Genomic DNA, 21,203 nt, shown 5'->3' with positions numbered 1-21,203 from the left:
ATGTATTTGAAAAGCAGAGATATAACTGAAAGATTTTGTACAATAGCTGATGTTAATGTTAATGAATTTCAAAACATCCTTTTTGTTTAATAAAAGCATATGTACAAATACTTTACATGACTGTATAAGAAAACTATTAATTCATATAACCTAAAAATGTTAAATGAATGACAAAAAATATGCCAAAACATAATTGTACAAAGAACTTCAATTTTTACAATTTAATTCATTAATGCAAGTGGTGTAATAACTGACTGAAGTTTTATTTAAAAACTAGTGGTGGTAATGCAAATGTATTCAAATGTGGCAAAATAACCCAACAATAAAAAAGTAAAATTTCTACTGTTTTACTCTCAAGTATTTTAATGTAAAACTTTTTCAAGTAATTTATTTATGCTAAATAGAAAATTAAATAAACTAAGTAAATTTTATTTCCAGTTTTAAAATTATTAAAGATGGCAAAAGGTATCCGAGCCCTTCTTGATACTGTTATGCAAGCACTGCCTCAAGTTGGTAATTTAGGACTGCTCTTCTTCCTTCTATTTTTTATATTTGCTGCGCTTGGAGTTGAATTGTTTGGTAGATTGGGTATGTATGAATGAACAATAATATTAATATTAAAATAATATAATATTTAATATTACTAATATTAAATTATAAGTACTTATTTCATTCTTATCATTATATTGTCTTTCTTAACTTATTTTTAATTAAATTTTTAATGTTTTCTTACTTTCTAATCTTTGACTAAAGGTTTTTAAACTAAGTTTTTCATCGTTTCCTTAACCTCTACAACTAAAGTTTTACTTAATTATACATATTCAATGTCTATCCTAAAAGTACTTGTCAAAATTGTATGATATATAAATAATAAGTTACTATAAATGAAAATATTTTTACAAATTTATATTTTTCAAACATATTTTAAGTTGTATTCAGTTAATGATATCTCAAGAATTTTGCCTGAGAATAGACAGGTTAACTGCTGAGACATAATCATACTTTCAGTTTATTTTACTTTCAGTGTAGTATAATTTAAAAATAAATAAAAACAACTGTAATAACACATAAAATTCATGATACCCTTAAAAGTAAATATTTTTAAATGTATAAAAAACTTTGCATGTTGAATAATGCTTTGTTTTGCAATAAAAAAGGACATATTAACCAGTTTCTTCAACATATGTATGCTGTGTAGACAAAAGTATTTTTAAATAGGTGTCTGCAAACCATTAGTAATAATAATAATAACATAACAGCAAAAATAATTAAAAATAACAATTCACAAATTAACAAGTTTAGGGGGTTTAAAAAAATTTCAATGTAGAATTATAAATGATCAATCAGGAAAGTTACCATTTTTAATATTTTGTACCAGTATTTCAAAAATTACCATTTAACATTGTAAAATCTGAAATTTTTCACAGTTTAACATCAGTAAAATCATAGCAATTCTTAATGCACTTTTTTTTGTTAAACTTCTGATACTACTCCAATCTGTATATAATACCAACAAATAAAAATATAATACAAAATCTTTTATTTCATGGAAAATAGAAAAATTTCCAATAGCTTATAAAAGTACTGAAAAGTCCTTTTTCTCAGTTTCAAACTTACTTTACATAGAATATAACTGGAGGTCAGTTTGCAGATTCATCAAAAATTCCTTACAGTAAAGTTACAAAATTTAGCCCTCATTTTTTATCCTGAATGTAGCAAACTGTATGCACAATAATAAAACAGACTGAATAAAAATCCAGCCTTTTGAATCAAGTATTGAACTTTATGTGTTTTAACATGGTATTTGCTTATAAAATCCATACATGTGGTTTAAGATCTGCTCTTTAACTGACTGGCCTGAGCTGATAGTCATAAAGCTATTAATAAAACAATATATATCATATTCATAATTATTCTTCATTATCAAAGATTTATCATTTACAAATAATAATTGATTATTCATTTATCTTCTTTATTTCAAGAGATTGTCCAGAGTAATTAGACAGCCTCCTAAGCTCACGGCTAGGTTGGGTATACATCTGAGCCACTCAGTCTTACAGTGACACATGTAAAGTGTCTGTTACTCAAGAAGTCTGAATTTAGTATGAGTTAGACTGTGTGGGAGTAAAAATTATTATTATACAGACAGTTTCTTAGTAACCAAAGTATTGGATGACTTGGATGATTGCAAGACAACTACATTTTGGTGCGTTTGGAATATGACATTTTTTCAACAGACTTGTATCTTTCATATCAGATCACATATAAATGGTTTGTGATGACATCAAACATATATTACAAGAGTAAAATTATTTACAAAAAAAGAGATTTTAGGTTATTAATGAGTAAATACAAATTACCAGTTATGTTAGAATATACTACATAAAGATTAGTGTTAAAATACTTTTTTTTAATTACACTTGAAAATTTTTTAAATGCACTTTTTGTAATTACAGAATGTAGTGAAGAACAACCATGCCAAGGTCTTGGAGAACATGCCCATTTTTCAAATTTTGGAATGGCATTCCTAACTTTATTTAGAGTAGCTACTGGAGATAATTGGAATGGTATTATGAAGGACACACTACGTGATGATTGTGATGATCAGGCTGATTGTGTTCGTAATTGTTGTGTACATGCTGGGATCGCACCTATATTTTTCGTTATATTTGTTCTAATGGCACAATTTGTCCTTGTTAATGTTGTTGTTGCTGTGCTAATGAAACATTTAGAAGAATCACATAAACAGGTAATGTTTATAATAATTTATCATAATTTATGTAAATATTTTAACCACAAGGCACATCAGTAATACCTAATTTTTTTTATATATATCACTATTTCATATTTTGATTTAATTAAAATTTTTTATACTAATTTTTATTTTTGTTTTATTTGTTAAGAATTAAGTTTGCATTTTAAAAGTAATGAGTAAAATAAGTAGCCTCTTACCTTTTTTTATTTGAGAAATTAATTCCTTTATTTTGAGATTTTCATTGCCTGTGATACACTACTTTGTTTAAGCCATTCACTGAGTAATTCCTGTCTATTTATGCTGTTACACATTTTACAGTCTAACATTTAATTTTCTTCTAACTTAACCTTTTGTTATTGTTTGAATCATACCACAATCTAAAGGAGGACCTAGACATAAACAATTCAACCCACAAATGAATAAACAAAAGATATAAAAACAGAACAGTTATGGTGAATATGGTCAAATACTCTTGTTTTATGAATTATTATTTTATACTAGATTGATAAAAAATTTGTATTATTTACCATTCTTTAATATATGCTTAACAAAATAAAATCCACATTTTTATCATATTACATAAAGCATGAACAAAGTGTATCAAGTCTATCAATTCTACCAAATAATAAACCTTACCTACCAGAAAGGAAAAAAAATTATTTAATGCATCAGTAAATTAACATAAAGCAGTTTTTAAAATTATTTATGCTGATTTTAATCAATTAAAAAACTGGTCAAGACCAATTTGAAAAATTAATTAGCATAATAAGGTGGACAATTAATTCTGTTCTTTGATACTTATCAAATATTAGAAGGCTGTAGAAATTCATACCAAGTTGTGTATATATATATATATACATATCAAAGTAATCAAACTGATTAATTATTTGTTACCAGTTTGAATAAAAAAAAATTGAGTTCATTGTGGTTTATTTTCTTCAGTTATTTCTATTACCTTCTAAGTCATATGGCCAGCCATTTAGTGAAGAGGTAATGGCTTCCAAGTCAGCTGGCCTATGGATTCAATTCTAGCAAAGCATTTTTCACTTTTCATATCATTCATCACATCTTCCTCATTAAAATAACTTACGTAGCATATCAGAGAAAGTAATAAATGAAATAAAATATTAATAAAATACAGTGAAAATGGAAGATGATAGTTACGTATAACTTTTGTTATCATTTATAAAAAATGCCAAGTTCATGTAAAACAAATTTCTACTGGAAATACAAAAGAAATACATTCAAAAGTATTACTAACATAGTATGGTTTGCAAATTAATGAAAAGAAGTGCGTACAACTATCTCTCGGAACTTGTTCAAATGTAGAGACAGAATATTTTATAACTGCAATATACTGAAGTGTTATACTAGAAACAAAGTTGTGAGTAGTGGTTATATCTGTAGTAAACATTATAAATCATGTTAAAAGATTAATATTTGGCAAGAAATAAAAAGTTTTTACATTAAAGAGAGATTATCTCATAAAAAAAAAAGAACTTTGTATATGAGCAAGTTTATGAGATGCAGATTATAAGAGTAAGCATAAAATACGGTAGATTTGTAAAGTTATGTAGCTTCAAGAGAATAGCAAAATATAAGTTGGAAGCTATATTATTAGACTTCTGAAGAAAATTTTAAAATCATTTGTAACCATTTATGACTTATTTAATTTTCAAGTATGACACATGTCTCATGTTTTGTGATCTATAATCACTGAAATTATGTGATAAAATATTTTTCTTCGGCCATCACAATATGTGCTGTTTACAATGAAAGTATAATGATGTCAAGATACCTTAAATATATTGATATGGAATATCTAATACTGTTTTTTATTTTGATTCTATTCTGACCTATCATCACCACCATAGCAATATTATTTGTCAATTTTGTTGATGCATTCACAGAAATCCATCTCATACTGTTCTAAATTTTGTACGAACGCCCTAGTCTTGCAGCTGAATAAACTTTGGTTTATAGCATTCTGTCAAAAGCTGACCAAGGCAGATAACTATGAACACCACCAGGGGCATCAAAAAAGAAACATATATTCTGTAACATATATATTTTAGATGACATATTGTAGATGATTTGTATACAAATTGCCATGACAAACTTCACATATGATTTGGTTATGACAGATTACTTAACAAAGATAATTTTTGTTAATAAAAATGATAAAAGAATACAAAAGCAAAGAATGTCTAAGAAAAATCTAAATGAGAACAGTAAAAGACAAGTAAGTTTCACAGTAGAATACTCTTTCCAGGTTTCTTGCATTCACTGTATATTGTTACCAAAACTATTTCACCAATGTTTTTTTTTTCATCCTAAATGCAAAAGATATAAATGCAGTATTGTCAACAGCAACAATAATGTCTCAGTTTTCCCAGTTTTAAATGTCATATATTTGTCATCGTTCTAACTTCAAGGAATAGGATTTGCTAAGTGGGCTGATAATGTTCTGCCATAACGGCTGAGATCTTCATCTAATGAACTTAGTATTTAAACCTAGCACCTACTTAGCATGAACGCTAATTCCCAGAGCTTCCAATTAACCATTGTTTATCTCCCTAACAACTTAAATTATGACAGGCTGTTTCTTCTTGACACATTCCAGGTATACAACACCAAACAGATTGTAGAAGATGCAGTACCCATATTACTTGGAACAACAGGATATGATTAGGATATGCTTAGGGAGAAAAGTGTTTCTTGTTATAAAGTATATATTCTAATATTAGGAAAGTTATGTAAATAGAATAGTTATTTATTAGAGATGTAGTTGTAGCCTATATATAGCAAGAAGAATGTCTACAACCAGCTCAGTTAGATCTCCTGTGCATTTTGCTCCCAGTTCATTCAAGTAAGTTCATTCAAGATTTTTCTCCCATTTGCCCTCAAGGAAAGCAAGTGATAAGTAAACTAAAATTTTTTTGGCAATGGTATCAGTTGAATTGAAAATTATAAAATGATTTTAAAATCATTATATCACTTAATATTTCAGTATCAGGGAACATTATTGATATTGTGTTAGTCAATGGAAAAATGATCTAATAGACAGTTCAGTAAACTGAAACAAAACATTGCCACAATATATGAAAACCAAAAACTCATAACTAAAATATTTTTATGTAATTCAACAACACAGAAGTTTCATACAACTCACTTTTATATTACTTAGTCACTGAAGCATTTATCAGAATTTCTTTTTATTGATTAAACAGAAGAGAAGGTCAGTATGAAAAAGTACATCATAATTCTTTCATGGATCAAGTGCTCTTTCTTCACTTCAAATACATTTAAATCATCTTCTGATTTCCAATATATTTAAAAATGTATAAAACGGATATAGCAGCTTTTAATAACAAGATATGTAATAAAGTAACAGAGAAAGAAAAAAGAAGAAAGCAAGTGAAAACAAAATAAAATCTGATATACTTAAATAGAAAATTAAAAACAAACTCGCTCATTTACTTCTTTTTAATGACTTATTTTCTTGTGTTTAATATATTTATAGGTTTATATTTTTTTTTAATGATTACATCATTTTGTCAGTTTAGAATAAGAATTAGGATTTTGCAGTTATTTTTTTAAGTTTTTATGTATTGTATTCTATACAGGAAGAAGATGATTGTACACTTATGCCATTGGTTTTACGTGACTGTCATAAAATTTCCTTACACGTAAGAAATCTATGATATAGTGCACACTTAATGGGCTAAGTGCTAGAACACTGGTTATAGTTGCTTTTTCTACAGGAATCTAGTGCATTATAAATCTGTGCTACATGAAGTATGATAATAGGACTTAGATCTTTTTTTAATCTTTAATTATACAGTTTTTTCTTTTTTCATTATTGCACACAATTTCTATTTACTTAATTATACTACTATATTTTTAGAAGAAATAAGTTTTTAACATTTGGGTTATATTTTTCTCAGTAAGAATACTTTTTCAGTTATCCTACATTCGCTTACTTCACTAACTGCCAGCTAGCTGCTTATTAGTGCTAACTTTGCTAATGCATTTGTCTAAAGCAATTAACTGCAGAGGATATGGAGATGAGAGATTTTCAAATATTTTTTATTCTTTATTTTTGTACTTATTTCTTACAGGATTTGTATAGGCTTGGGCAAGAAGGGTTTTTTTAATATTTTTATTGAGTGGATACCATTTATAATGCCAACCTTCAAAAGAATCCAGAAATGTATTATCTAAATTGGATGGGCATATCCATCTACAAATCATGCCCAATATTATCCATATTTTTTATTACAGAAACAATATTATTAACCCTCATACTAGCACATATCAAAAATACTTATCCGAATACATTAAATTAATTAATAATAGTTAAAAAAGATCAACAGAGATTATTCTATGATTCTATAGCTCTATGTGATCCTCCTGTTTTATCTTACAACAATAGTATTAATAATTAAACCAATATTTTATTCTTCATTTTCTTTTGCTGTCAATATTTCAGTTGGTTGTTAGGTGTCAGTTTTTCACTGGCTTTCTTTTTGAACATCCTTTATTTAGGATTATTGCAACATATTGTCTAACAGTCAAAAGTCACTTGTTCCCAAAATATCCTCTCTCCCTCTCACATACACATACACACTGGTGCTACTGTTTTCACTCTCTATCAGCTGATGTTATTGCTCAAAAGAATTTGTTTGAGTTCACATATTTAGAGTTTTGTTAAAAAGTTTGTTAGATTTAAATTGTTTAAATTTACTTTGTATATTTTGTTGAATGTTTCTACATGTCTATATTTCATAATGCTTGAGTGCATTAGAATGTGGCAGTTTTTTAAAAGAGTAAAATATCAATGCTAGTGGATTTGATCTGTCTAGGAGATGGTTGACAAGTGCTTACTCAATATTACTTTAGAGGGCTTTTTAAGCATTAATTGTACCTTTTTTTGAAGCTATATTGTGTTTGACCAATGTAGATCACTGTCTGAACAGTTCATTTTTATATACATGTAATAGGTTTTTTCTGTTTGTTTATTATTCTAAAGGACATAAATAAATTCAGAATTTTTTTCTTTAATTTAAAAATAATCTGGATGCATTCATAGATACAAATTCACCATCATTGATGACGACCTTGATATTCTAAAGAGAAAAACCCACATATTAATACACTTAAATAATATGAAATGTATAAACAAATAGCAATATATACTAACGAATAGCAGTATATACTAAATACGTAATTCAAATCCAACACACTTTTCAATCGCATTCTAAATCTGTATTTCTGCTTAACTTAACAAAATTACTAATAATATAAGAAGGCATCAAAAACAGCAGACCAATCATTCCACATTGTTGCAGGAGTAGCTGAAAACATTTGGTTATAAGTTTTGACTTTCTACTTTTTTAACTTAGTCTAGTTTGTTCAAAAGTTTATAGTTTTAAGCAATTACTTCATATCTCTACAATGTTATAATTTTTTATTCTCTTTTCTCATTTGTTTTACTTATTTTTTCTCTTTTGTCACCTGCAAGTAAAAAATTTAAAAATTTATTTTTCGTACATTGTTAATAATGATTTTAAACAATAAATTAATTAAATCTTTTATTAGAAACTTGTTTTCTACAACAACCCAAAAAACTAAATCTTCTCACAATGAAAATATAAAAAATATAGATTTAAACTACATATAAGTTACATACTAGTATATATATAAAAAATAAATAAATAACAATCAAATGGCATTTACTTTATGTCCATGTCATATTGTATGAAACATTTCTTCCCAGTGACCTTTCTGTGAAGGGAAAATGTAAACAGTCATTAGTTAATCGCTGTTGATTGGTGCAGATTAGCTCTGATCTTATTGTTGTCCATATAATCAACAAGGCTACAAACATTTAAAATTTTTCATTTATATTTATTCTTAATTTTTTTACATTTCTTTAGACTTCATTTCATCTCTTAATTTGGAAAAATATAATTACAAATAAAATTTTACTCAGTAATAATATTAAAGATTACATTGAATCTGTGACTAATTTTAGTACTTTTGGTTTTGAAAGTATCATATATTATTTACAAATATTAATTAAATACTCAACACATCAGAATACTCTCTGTTATTTGTATATGTCTTTTATAAGGTTTGCTTTTTTTTATTTTGCCAACTATTTACAAATTTTATTTGCATTATTATTATACACCCCTATACATCTGTTTGTAAATTTTTTTCTGATATTGTAATTATTAGTGCTGAAAACTTTGTTTAATACAAATTCTCTCTTTTTATTTATTTTTTAATTCAATTGTAAAAAAAAATTTTCTCAATATTTTATGTTTTTTGAGGATTTAGGTTTTGGAATGTTCTCTAAATTAGAAAAAGGTGATAAAATTTTTGAAATAATGTTTTATATGCAGAAATAGAATAGTACTAGTGCTGCATTACTAAATAATCTTTTCAATAGTTCTTTTTTACTTTTTATTTTTAAATAATAATTGTTCAGTAGTTTTTATTAGACTCAAATTAACATTTTATACTTTAATTATAAAATTTTGTTATTTTCATATTTTTTCTACTAAAAAGTAAACTTTTTATTTTATGATTATCATGTTTTTTTTATTTTTAATATAATATTTTGTTGTAATATAAAAAAGATTAATATTTATATTTTTTTTTAGATGGAGGATGAGTTAGATATGGAAGTAGAATTAGAAAGAGAATTAGCTGCTGAAGAGGAAGAAGAATTATGTCTACAGATGGCTCTAGAACAAGATGCTATTCATCGACCATTAGCTAAAGTTTTATCTTTACCAGCTGATTTCACATTTTCATCTGATTCACCTGAAGTCAGTCCAAACCAAGGTATTACTTCAATTTGTAAATACCTTCATCAAATATAAAATGTAAAGTAATCCAACATCTTATTTCTTTTTACTAAATTGGGAAACAGTATTACATTCAAAAACTACTTAGAGAAATTTTATTTAAAATCTAAAACTTGATGGGACTTTGATTGTTGAATAATCATCAATATATACTGAGAAAAATTATACACAGTACAATAAGTAAGCGAAGACTGGATTCTACGATCAGTGTACAAGAATGTATTTAAACAGGCTTAATAAGAGAATTTTCGACAAGTATAATGGTGACAAGATGAATGTTAAATGGTTCAAACAAGTTAAAAGGACCTAAGTGTAGCAAACATAAACATGATGGATTTAAAAGGAGAAGAGTGCTGAAGGAAAAATCTTAGAATTCAAAGAAAACCAGAAGGAAAAGAAATAATGGGCTAACCTAAAGTGGTCAGAAGAAAGAATGTAACAGTGAAAGAATGAAGGGTTATTGGAGAGCTAGAAAACTAGCCACAAGTTAACTATTTTATGTGGTCCTACAGTGACTGATGTCAAAATAAAAGAATATATATATATATATATATATATATATACACTGAGATTGCTTAAAATGATGTGTTGTTGGTATTTGTTATTCTAAAAATACTATTAACATAACTTTATGTAGTACAATACTTTAACATAATCCTTTTTAAAGTGTTTCACACTATAAAAAAATTATATTAACAGATATATATATTTATATATATAAATACTCTTTAAGTATTATGGACACTGTTCTGTTACCATCATCGTGTATAGTTTACGTAAAAACAATTGTACAGAATGATTAATAGAAATATCAGTTAAGGTACTTTATCAAGGTTTTGTTCCTGTTTTGATAGGTAAATATGATATCAAAAGAAACTAAATTAAAACATTATAACTATAACTTAATTGAAACATATCAAAAGAATATCATATTCTTTTGATATCATATTTACCTATCAAAACAGAAACAAAACCTTGATAAAGTACCTTAAGTGATATTTCTATTAATCATTCTGTACAATTGTTTTTACGTAAACTATACACGATGATGGGAACAGAACAGTGTCCATAGTACTTAAGAATATTTTTCCAAACTGCCAATTAATGCACCATCTGATTATACTGTGCGAATGCATATGACAAGAATCAAACACTCGTACACTGTAATTATAGTTGATTATATACTTTACAAGAAATATGATGGACAAAAATCTAACTTTACATCATAGACTAGGAAGGAACTCAGGTAACAGCTGTTCATGTCATGTACTAACTAAACTATACTCCAATTGGTGAGGTGTATTAAAATGAACTGATTTCAAAGATGAGTGAAATATTCTTCCACAAAAACCTAACCATATGATACCACAAAATGTTAAAAGGTTATATTTGAGTCCACCAGCTATTACTTTTACTAAATAAAGCTGTATATCATAATTACTTCTTGCCTTGGATCATATATTAATTGTACATTATACATTAATTGAATAGAAACATTACACCTTGAATTCATTTCTTCTACTAAATATAGCTATATAACATACTTACTTCTTGCCTTGATCATTAAATTAATGTATGACTATCATAAATTTTGTAATCCATATCTTGTGCACCAATAATTCATTTAAAATTTTGCGCGAACTTTAAAAAATAAGTTTCAAAGATTGTATTAATTTTTCCTTTTCAGTAAAATATTTTTTTAATTTTATTTTTTGGATTCAGTTCAACTTTTTTTTTATTTCTTTCATTTTATTCTTTTTAGTGTTTTAACTTCATGTAAGTCTATATACGGGCAGGCCTACAAAAGAGGCTGTTCAAAGGAGAGAACAGCCTCTTGAAACAAAACATTTGTTCATAGCAATTTAAAGATTCGAAGGAAGGATGAGATATAATCCCAATGTGTATATATATAATAATATAAATACGAAGTGTGAGAAAAGTAATGAGACTGACTTTTTACTTAACAAAGTTTTTATTTTTTTCAAATAACAACATTATCCCCTTCAAAGTAGTTTCCTTGGGCAGCTATACACCGGCAGAGTTGTTGCTCCCAGTCCTGGTAGCAGCGCTGGAAGGCTTCAACTGGTAGGGCTTTTAACTGGTCGGTCACAGTCCTTTGAATGTTCTCCAGAGTTCCTTTAAAGACATCTTTCAATTTCGGGAAAAAAAAAAGGTCTTAAAGACTCAAATCAGGTGAATAGCGGGGTTGAGGAACTGTAGGAATGCGTTTTGAGGTAAAAAATTCCCTGATGGAAATGGCCGAGTAACACACAGCATTATCATGATGAAGCATCCACTTGACTGCAATGTCTGGTCTCATACGAATCACTCTTTTCCTGAGCCTTTCAAGGACACCTTTGTAAAACACTTGGTTGGTAGTTTGTCCTGGAGGAACAAACTCTTTATGCACAATACCCCTACTGTCAAAAAATCAAATTAGCATGGTTTTGATCTGTGATTTGCTCATTCAACATTTTTTCGGTCGAGGAGATGACAGAGTGTGCCACACTTCGCTTTGCTGCTTTGTTTCAGAATCGTACTCAAATATCCAGGAGTCATCACCTGTGATCACACAATTGAAGAATTCTTGGTCATTGTCAATCCTCTCAAGAAGAACAACACACACGTTTTTTCGATTGTCCTTCTATTCTGTTGTGAGGTTTTTCGACACCAGTTTCGCACAAACCTTTCACATGTCCAAATTGCCTGTCAAAATTTGATGTACGGTGAAAGTGTTTAAATTTAACTGTTCACTCATCATCCTTATTGTTAAACAACGGTCTGATCTCACAAGAACCCTCACACACTCTACATTTTTGTCAGATTTTGGTTGAAGGTCTCCCTGAGTGAGGTTGATCTTCAATGTGTTCTCGGCCTTCCAAAAATGATTTGTGCCAGCGGAAAACTTGTGTTCTTGATAAGCAATGTTCCCCATAAGCCTGTTTCAACTTTTCAAAGGTCACACTCAATGATTCCCCAAGTTTAACACAAAACTTGATTGCACAACGTTGCTCTAAATTCCGATGCTCCATTTTCGTAACACACAACTTCACTGATGGCGATGTCAAAAATAATGTGTTGGCTGAATGGAGTTGAAACTCGTACTGAGCATGTGGAAGGGGTGAACAAACCATTCTAGCACAGACTGGTAGACACAGCATTGCCAGATCGCTCGCAGTGTTTCCAATTTCTCATACACCTCATATATCCATATTGCGTATGAGTAATGAATGTGTATATGCACACATGTAAATGTATGTATATGTATCCGCGCGTGTGTGTGTGTGTGTGTGTGTGTGTGTGTGTGTGTGTGTGTGTGTGTGTATGTATGTATGTATGTGTGTGTGTGTGTGTGTGTGTGTGTGTGTGTGTGTGTGTGTGTGTGTGTGTGTGTGTGTGTGTGTTGTACTTTTTTTTAAATAAACAACAAACCACCAATTTTGCTCATAATTTGTTTCCCCAGATTTCAGTACAGTCCCATTTTATCATTGGAGTAGAAATAAGGGAGAATGTTCTTGCTAGCCATAATGAAAATTGAGCTTTCTGAACCTATATTTATATGAAAATTTCTATTATTTTAATCAGAGAAATACACCTATAAAATTTGGAATATTGCATATACAGAGTGAAATAAATATGTGTACAAATTAAAAATTAATTTCAGTTTTATGTACTTAATCTTTATCATTTCACTTATTAGTACAATAAAAAAAAAATATTTTAATATCCAAATTGCTTTAATAATCCTTTCATCAAATTGTAAGTATGACTATTTTCAATATTTTAATTCTAAATGGATTAATTCTAAATGTTTAATTCTAAACTTGGACAATTGGAGTATCTGAGAAGAAAAGATTAGAAGCTTCTGAAATGTGGTGCTATAGGAGAATGTTAAAAATCAAATGGGTAGATAAAGTGAGAAATGAAGAGGTGTTACAGCAAATAGATGAAGAAAGAAGTATTTGGAAAAATAGAGCTAAAAGAAGAGACAGACTTATAGGCTACATATTAAGGCATCCTGGAATAGTCGCTTTAATATTGGAGGGACAGGTAGAAGGAAAAAATTGTGTAGGCAGGCAATGTTTGGAATATGTAAAATAAATTGTTAGGGATGTAGAATGTAGGGGGTATACCGAAATGAAACGACTAGCACTAGATAGGGAATCTTGGAGAGCTGCATCAAACCAGTCAAATGACGGAAGACAAAAAAAAATTCTAAATGTATAGAATATCTGACATTTTTATCACACAACATCAAATATGGGGAAAATCTACATGTTCCTTTTTTCCTTTATTTACAGTAAAGGTAATACTGTATTCCTTTATTGAGTTATCTTTGATTTTTTGAAATTATAAATGTTATATTATTTTAATAATGTATATGTCATATACCTATATCTAAGTATAAATAATCTGTTTTAATAGATTTTATTATTAAATATATTGTATCTTATTGACCTACACATGACAGCATCTAAGTAATAATAGCTGCCTGGTACTTAAAGGATGTCACCCAATACTTTTTTAATGGTCTAGTACCACTTGGCAATGATGTAGGATCATTCTTATTGTTAAAAAAAAATTCATCTAAATTAGTATACTTTGTTGTTGCTGTTGTTAAAAATGAATTATATATATTTTTTATCTCTATAAGAAAAACTTACCAAATATCTTTCCTAAAATAAGAGAAAAATCACTAACACCTTTTGTGATTTTTGAAAATTAATTAAAATAACAATGATCGAAGATTATATATAATTATGTATGTAAAATGGGAATACATAATAGGACAAGTATGAATTAAAAACTCTTTAAAATACATATTTTTATCAATTCCTTTGGAAATCAATGGACATTTTAATGAAAATATGTATTTATAGCCAGCCAAACAAACAAAAAAATATACAGGTCAAATTGAGACCTGCTTTTTTTAAGTTGGTTAAAATGTTTACAGTTCCATAAAACCACACTCCAAAGCATTTATAATAATTTAGTAGTGCAGATAAATTGATGAATTTTTAAATTACATTATGTAGCATTTGCAGTTATTCCCAATTTTGAGGGAAGCAATATTTTTTGAAAAATTTATTTTACAAATATTTCTAATATCAAGAATAGTAACAAAAACAATGTAAATTGAATATATTACTCAATTACATGCTTAAAAGATTTTCTAACCTTTTTAAGATGAATGCCACTAACAATAGTGTTTTTAGTAACCCCATTGAATAAAGATCCTGCTAATTATCTCCAAAAGGCCTTTGGAAAAAAAGTCATTATTTTAAGTGACCTGGTTAAAAAAAGTATCATTTTCATATTAATAAAGATATAAAGAAAATCTAGAAAAAGGTTTTCTGTATATAATTTATTTTGTAATAGATGTACAATATCCAATAATTTTTCAATAAAAATTGTACAAAATTAAATTCAGCAAAAAACAAGCTTTTTTAAAATATGTATTAAGTTACTATAGATTTTCACTCCAGTACCTAATTTTTACGTCACCTTGTTATTACACATCACATTTATACAGTTGTGGTTTTGCTGGTTAAACAATATATTACTGTATTTAACAATTATTATTAAAAACTTTATTTATGGTTGTAGAAAGATGGTCATAAAGAATTTCTATTTCAATAACAATAATAATTTTTAATAAAGAATCTCTGCAACATGATGTTAATAATACACATGGAGATAACTTCTTTTCACACTAATATAAAATAATAAACAGAGCTTTGTAATTAAAACATATTTATTTACATTATATTTAATGTTACATAAAATTATAGGACATAAAAGAAGAGCATCAGTTAATTCATGGAGTAAAGCTAGAGAAGAAGCATTTGTTAAAAATAATAGAAGGAGGCAGACGTTACAGGGACCTGCTCTTATACCTCCTGCATATCCAGCTTCTGGTTATACTACAGTTTACACGACATCACAAGACAAAGATAATATACCACCATCAACCAGGGTTTGTATAATATTAAATATTTTTATAACACGTAAAGTAACTAATGAGTAATAATTTAAAAATATAATTTCATATTATCTTTTATGTGAGTTGAACTGATGGATTTTTTTGGGCAAATTGATTTTATTAAATGTAATTGGAAGCAGAAAAGAAATTGGAATCATTAAAAATAAAAACTCTTCAATTAATGTCTAACTATAGAAGAATTGTAATAATTAAATTAGATTAAAGAAGTCCTACATAGCATCTACCTAGTTCATTTACACATACACCTACCTACTTACCTTATTCTATTAGCCCAGATCAATTTATATCTAAAAAGTAATACCCCAAGATTATATTTTTTTTTTTTTAGTAATGGATTATCCACTGTTCTGGGAGTAGTAGTCATCTCTTATAATATCAAACACAGAAGGAAATCTTGTCTTTGAAGAATTATATCTTACAAATCACTTGATGGAAAAAATTGGCACATATACCATGTTAATCCTTTTCTTTTCTGTCCTACTCTTTTGTTGCAATTGAGCTTCTATTAAGTAATAATACAGTCACTTCATAGTGTATCATAACAAACCAGGAGTATTGGTAAGTGTATGCTTGCATTATCACATCCTTGAAGTAACTGTACTATTGAAATTCCTGTCGCTTTTAATGGGAAAGCTTTCTGTCACAACCTGTTTTTCAAAACAACCATTATTAATCAAAATTTTAAAACTATGTATACATCATAATTTGCTGTTGAAGATACTCAGTAGGTCTGAAAAGTTCCCAAACTAAATTTATGTAGTCAATACAAGTAGTGCCATCTCTCAGAAAACCAAGGAACTGTACAGTACGATGTCTGATGAGTGTGTACAAAATTTCATCACCTTTTGTTACTCCAGTCTCAAGTTATGTTCAGCCATGTATGTTGTGTTCATGTGATCTTGTGTAAGCTCATGACATGGAACAGAGAAGCATGATAATATTTTGTGTTCAACTTCAAAAGTCTTTCGTTGAAACTTATTCTACAATACAGCAAGCATTTGGTGATGACGTTGCATCTTGTACAACATACACATGGTGAAAGCGGGTTAAAGACGATAGAGAGTATTTGGATGATGACGAACAAAGTGGGAGGCTGTCAACAGCTGTTCATGACAAAAACATTGTGAAAGTGCATGCACTCCTGCTCAGACAACCTCATCTTACCTTTCGAGCCATAGCAGAAGAGCAAAATATCAGTAAAGACACAGTATGTATAATTCTACCAGAAAAAATGAACCACCGAAATGTGTGCACTCATTTCATTCCACACTTCTTGACCAAAGAACAATAACGTGCATCTTTCTTGCACTCAAGACTATGTTGAAACTGCCAGTAGCGACCCAAATTTTTTGCAAACAATTGTAACTGGGAATGAATGCTGGTGCTTCATGTATAATCCGCATATGAAGCATCAATCTGCTGCTTGGTTAAGTCCTGGAGCACAAAGACCGGTGAAAGTTAGGCAGCAAAAATCAAGAGTGAAAATGATGTTGATTGCATTATTCAACTCAAAGGGCCTGATTCATCATGAATTTGTCCCAACTGGTCAAACCATGAATTCTAAATTCTATTTGGAAGTAATGAAATGCCTGATGCGGCGCATTTGTAAAATCCAGCCCAAGTACCAGGATTCGGGTAGTTGGACTCTCTTGCATGACAATGCTTCAGCACACATGGCAACAGTTTTAACACATTATTCCATCGCAAATCAAATCAATTTCTTATCCCACTCACTCTATTCATCCGATTTGGCTCCACCAGACTATTTTCTGTTCACGAAACGCAAGTTGAAGATGAAAGGCTGCTTTTTCAACAATGTTCTAGCCATCGATCCCACGAAGTCATGGCGATCCCACAAAGTGATTTCTCCAGAGCGTTTGACAGGCTCTACCAGCGCTGCAATGAGTGTATAACTGGTAAAGGGTTCTATGTAGAGGATTGATGTGAGTATATTCATTTATCTTTAAACCTGTATTTTTATTTAATTTAGTTTGGGAACTTTTCAGACATACTGTGTAGCTTTAAAATAAATATATCTTCACCATCAGCCAAAATTGCAACATTTATTTCAAATGGTCATGTTCAAACCAGTATTAGAAAGTTTTTTAGGAATACTTAATGACAGATATAACTCTCTCTTACAGGTACGTAAACACTAATTCTTTATATTAAGATTATTTATTTTATGTATTTCATTTTATATTTATTAATTTATGTGAAGATTTTAACAAAGTTATGCAATTTTGAAATTTCACTGAAGCAAAAACAGACAAAACCAGATACTTTTTTATGCATAATTTTCTACAGAATTTTGTAAACAAATTAATATTCAACAAAGTAATTCAGAAAAAGAAACAAGGTAAGTCAAAAATAAAATCATTTTAACTATTTCTTGATGTGGTATAAAAATACTTTCCATCAAGTGGGATTTGTAGTATATTACTCCTCAAACAATCTTTTTTTTTTGTGGTGCAAAAAAATTTTATTGAACTGCCAATATAATTTAAATAATGAATCTTCTATGAAAAAGAAAAAAACTTTTTTCAAATTTTTCCTCAATATACCAAACTCAGTAATGAAATTAATCACATAAATGTGATTAATAGTCATAATTAGTATGTCGATGTTTGGATTCCGTGCAGTGCAGACATTTTTACCTGAAGACCGATTTGAATTAAGTTTGTATGTATTTTTCTCATTTAAGACTGGATCTTCAAGTTATAAGTTTTAGTAAATTTATTACTTCAAGTCCTTTGTTTTATTTTATCTTTTATTATTATTTGTATTTAAATATTTACATTTTTCGTCTGTTTTTTTCAGTGCTTTAGTGTTTACTGTTTCATTGTGTCTTATTCCATTAAAATGTTTTGTTTTAATGCATATTTCTTTCTGTAGTTAGTTTAAAGAAAACATTTAATGTTTATTTATTTACTTTAATATCTGAGTACATTTAAAATGGAGTAGTCAAATTTGAAGGTTTCTGACCTAAGGGGAAGTATTCTGATCTTGGTCACATGACATCGGGGAAAAAGGAAGGAGGCTCTCATCATATTACTGCAAGCTGGCATCAACCTTATTTTGCTTAGCCAATAGCTATTCAGGGGATTTGGCTGGCCTTATGCAAATTCAGTAGCTGGTTAAGCTACTGTATAACTTCAGTGGTTAGGGCAGGGGTCCATTGACTTTTGTATTTCATGAGGTGGAGAATATATCAAAGAATTTTTCTCCAGGCAACTATTTTTACATTATCAGTGGTGTAAATGGCAGCGATAAGCTGCCACCACAGATCCTCTTTGCTGGAAATGCTGAGCAAGGATTTTTTTATAAATGACAGGGAGATATTTTTTTCTGTTTTGGAAATGATTTCCTTTTTTAACTCTTCACATACCAGCGGTGATAGAATTCCATCCAGCCCTGATACAACAGTTAATTTTAACAAGTCTATCCCTAAAAATACAATAGATTCTAATAGTGTTAATACATATAATATCATCAGTCAATGTGATCCCAATATTTTTAAAATATCAAACATTGATTCCCTTCCTAAAAACTTTGGCCTTATTAGCTTTAAGAATTCTGATAAGAAATAATGACAAAGATGTTGAAATATTTCTTTCTAATAAGTCACCAGATTTGTATATTTGTATACTTTTCAGTATGTTAGCTGACCAACGCAGAAGCTATTTCTGTGCTCAATAACTTCAAGCTTGCTAAAGCTTTTTGTTAGAACATCATAAAATGGAAAAGTTTCAATTTTTCTTAAAGACTACTTTTTAATAAAGTTGAAAATTACCTTATATTAGTGAAAGAAATTAATTTTGTATGTTATGCGATTCAATGCCGTATAGTTAATATTGATGGTCATTTATAGATCTCCATCTAGTTCTTTTAAATTCTTTCTACATAAACTATTAGAAACTCTTTTAAACTTTTTACTAAATGTAATATCGTAGTGTGTGATGATTTTAATGTTAACTTTCTAGACAATACTAGTTTTGTGATGAATGAACTATTAACTCAGTTTGAGTTAGCTAAATATTTTGACTTCCCTGCCAACCAGAATTTCAAGAACTTCAGCCACCTATGTAGACAATATTTTTACAAAATACCAAAAGCATCTTTCAGTAAATTTACTTTGATTACTTCCTCTAATATATATCAAACATAGAGGTAAAACATTTTTTTGTCTAAATTTTCTTATTAGTAATTGGGGAAACTGACTTTTAACGTATCTGATGTAAAAGTTCACTTAGTTTTCATTTTTGAAAGAATGTTGTAAACCATGAGATTGGTTGTATTCTTTCTGGAGAAAGATGAATTACTTAAATAAAAATCAAATCATGTGTTTTTTTTAATGAAAAAAGGAATTGGAATACTGTGATTGACTCAGTTATAAATAGTCAAGAGAGGATTAAATTAAATACTAATTAATCATTATCATAGTAGAGTTCTTTATGTTTACAGCAAATGTTTCCTGAAAAGCATCATCGTCCAGTTCGTCGTGTTGCTAGTGACTCCACTTCACACCGTAGTCGAGATGATAGTAAATCATCAAGTCCTGGTCCAACACTTCTTGCAGTTCCAATGTTAGGGCAAACCTTAGCTAGTGCTGGATCATGCAGACATCTTGATTTAAGTCTTCATGAACATGAAACTGCTTCTTCTGAAGATATATCACCTGAATGTGTTTCACCCGCTGTATTACTTGTACCACCACCTTACCCTGAAGCATCAACGACAGCAGCAGATGAAATTAGTTGTACGTCAAAAAGTGATCAAGGTATTCAAATAACTGTAGTTGAAGAACAACCTTCTATTACGATAAGCACTTCAAACACAACTACCGCTATAACAAATACAGTCTCTACACCTCAACAGACACAAATTACAGTTTCAGAAACAAGACAACCTCAAGAGGTTACTCCTGGACAGCGTGTTAGAATCAGATTGTGTGATACTCGGTTAGATTCTGGTATCGGTGATGATAAACATAGTCAAGAATCTCAACCGAGTTCTAGTGGTGCATGTGACATTGAACCCGCAGACAGTAGCCATGATGTTATTGTACAAGTTCAGCATTCTGCAGATCTTTCATAGTGTAAAATGTAAATTAGTAATTATTATTGAACAATTTTACTGCTTTTTATTTTTTAAATTTAAAAAAATTATTTATAAAGAAAAATGAATCCAAGGAGAAATTTCAATGCCATTTTATATGGTGTACAAAAACACAATTTTCAAACATAAAATGATATAATATTTAATTTGAATTAGTGTTTTATTAATAAAATACAAATTATAGAAATTAATACTATTATGAGGAATAATTTTTAAAAAGTTTTATAAACAAAATATGCCTAATTTGTTTTAATAATTTTTTCTTTTTTATTTTACTATGAAAACCTTTAAAAAAATAAAATATAATTTCTGAGTAACTATTATTTTAAAAATTTTTAATTTAAATTTATTATCTGAGGAGTTCCATTTATTCTTTTACAGGAATATTTTTTTTATTTAACTGGAAATTTTCTAAGTTAAAATAATAGAAATTAAAAAAAGATATTAA

At 28.6% G+C, this 21,203-nt stretch overlaps 1 protein-coding gene across 1 annotated transcript in view; it reads left to right on the top strand.

Moving 5' to 3' along the window:
• Positions 1-20,973, top strand: part of Ca-alpha1T (Ca[2+]-channel protein alpha[[1]] subunit T) — a 276,487-nt gene extending 255,514 nt beyond the window's left edge. The window contains exons 33-38 of the mRNA XM_075375644.1: positions 439-588; positions 2,457-2,749; positions 6,382-6,444; positions 9,427-9,610; positions 15,426-15,610; positions 20,102-20,973. Coding sequence (XP_075231759.1) covers positions 439-588; positions 2,457-2,749; positions 6,382-6,444; positions 9,427-9,610; positions 15,426-15,610; positions 20,102-20,734 — 1,508 coding nt within the window. The 3' untranslated portion in view covers positions 20,735-20,973. The remainder of the gene's footprint in view (positions 1-438; positions 589-2,456; positions 2,750-6,381; positions 6,445-9,426; positions 9,611-15,425; positions 15,611-20,101) is intronic.
• Positions 20,974-21,203: the final 230 nt, after the last annotated feature.

Source organism: Lycorma delicatula, chromosome 9 (assembly GCF_047948215.1).
Source record: "Lycorma delicatula isolate Av1 chromosome 9, ASM4794821v1, whole genome shotgun sequence".
In the NCBI taxonomy this organism is placed as follows: domain Eukaryota; kingdom Metazoa; phylum Arthropoda; class Insecta; order Hemiptera; family Fulgoridae; genus Lycorma; species Lycorma delicatula.
Note: the sequence above shows the minus strand (reverse complement) of the source record. Positions and strands in the feature narration are given on the sequence as shown.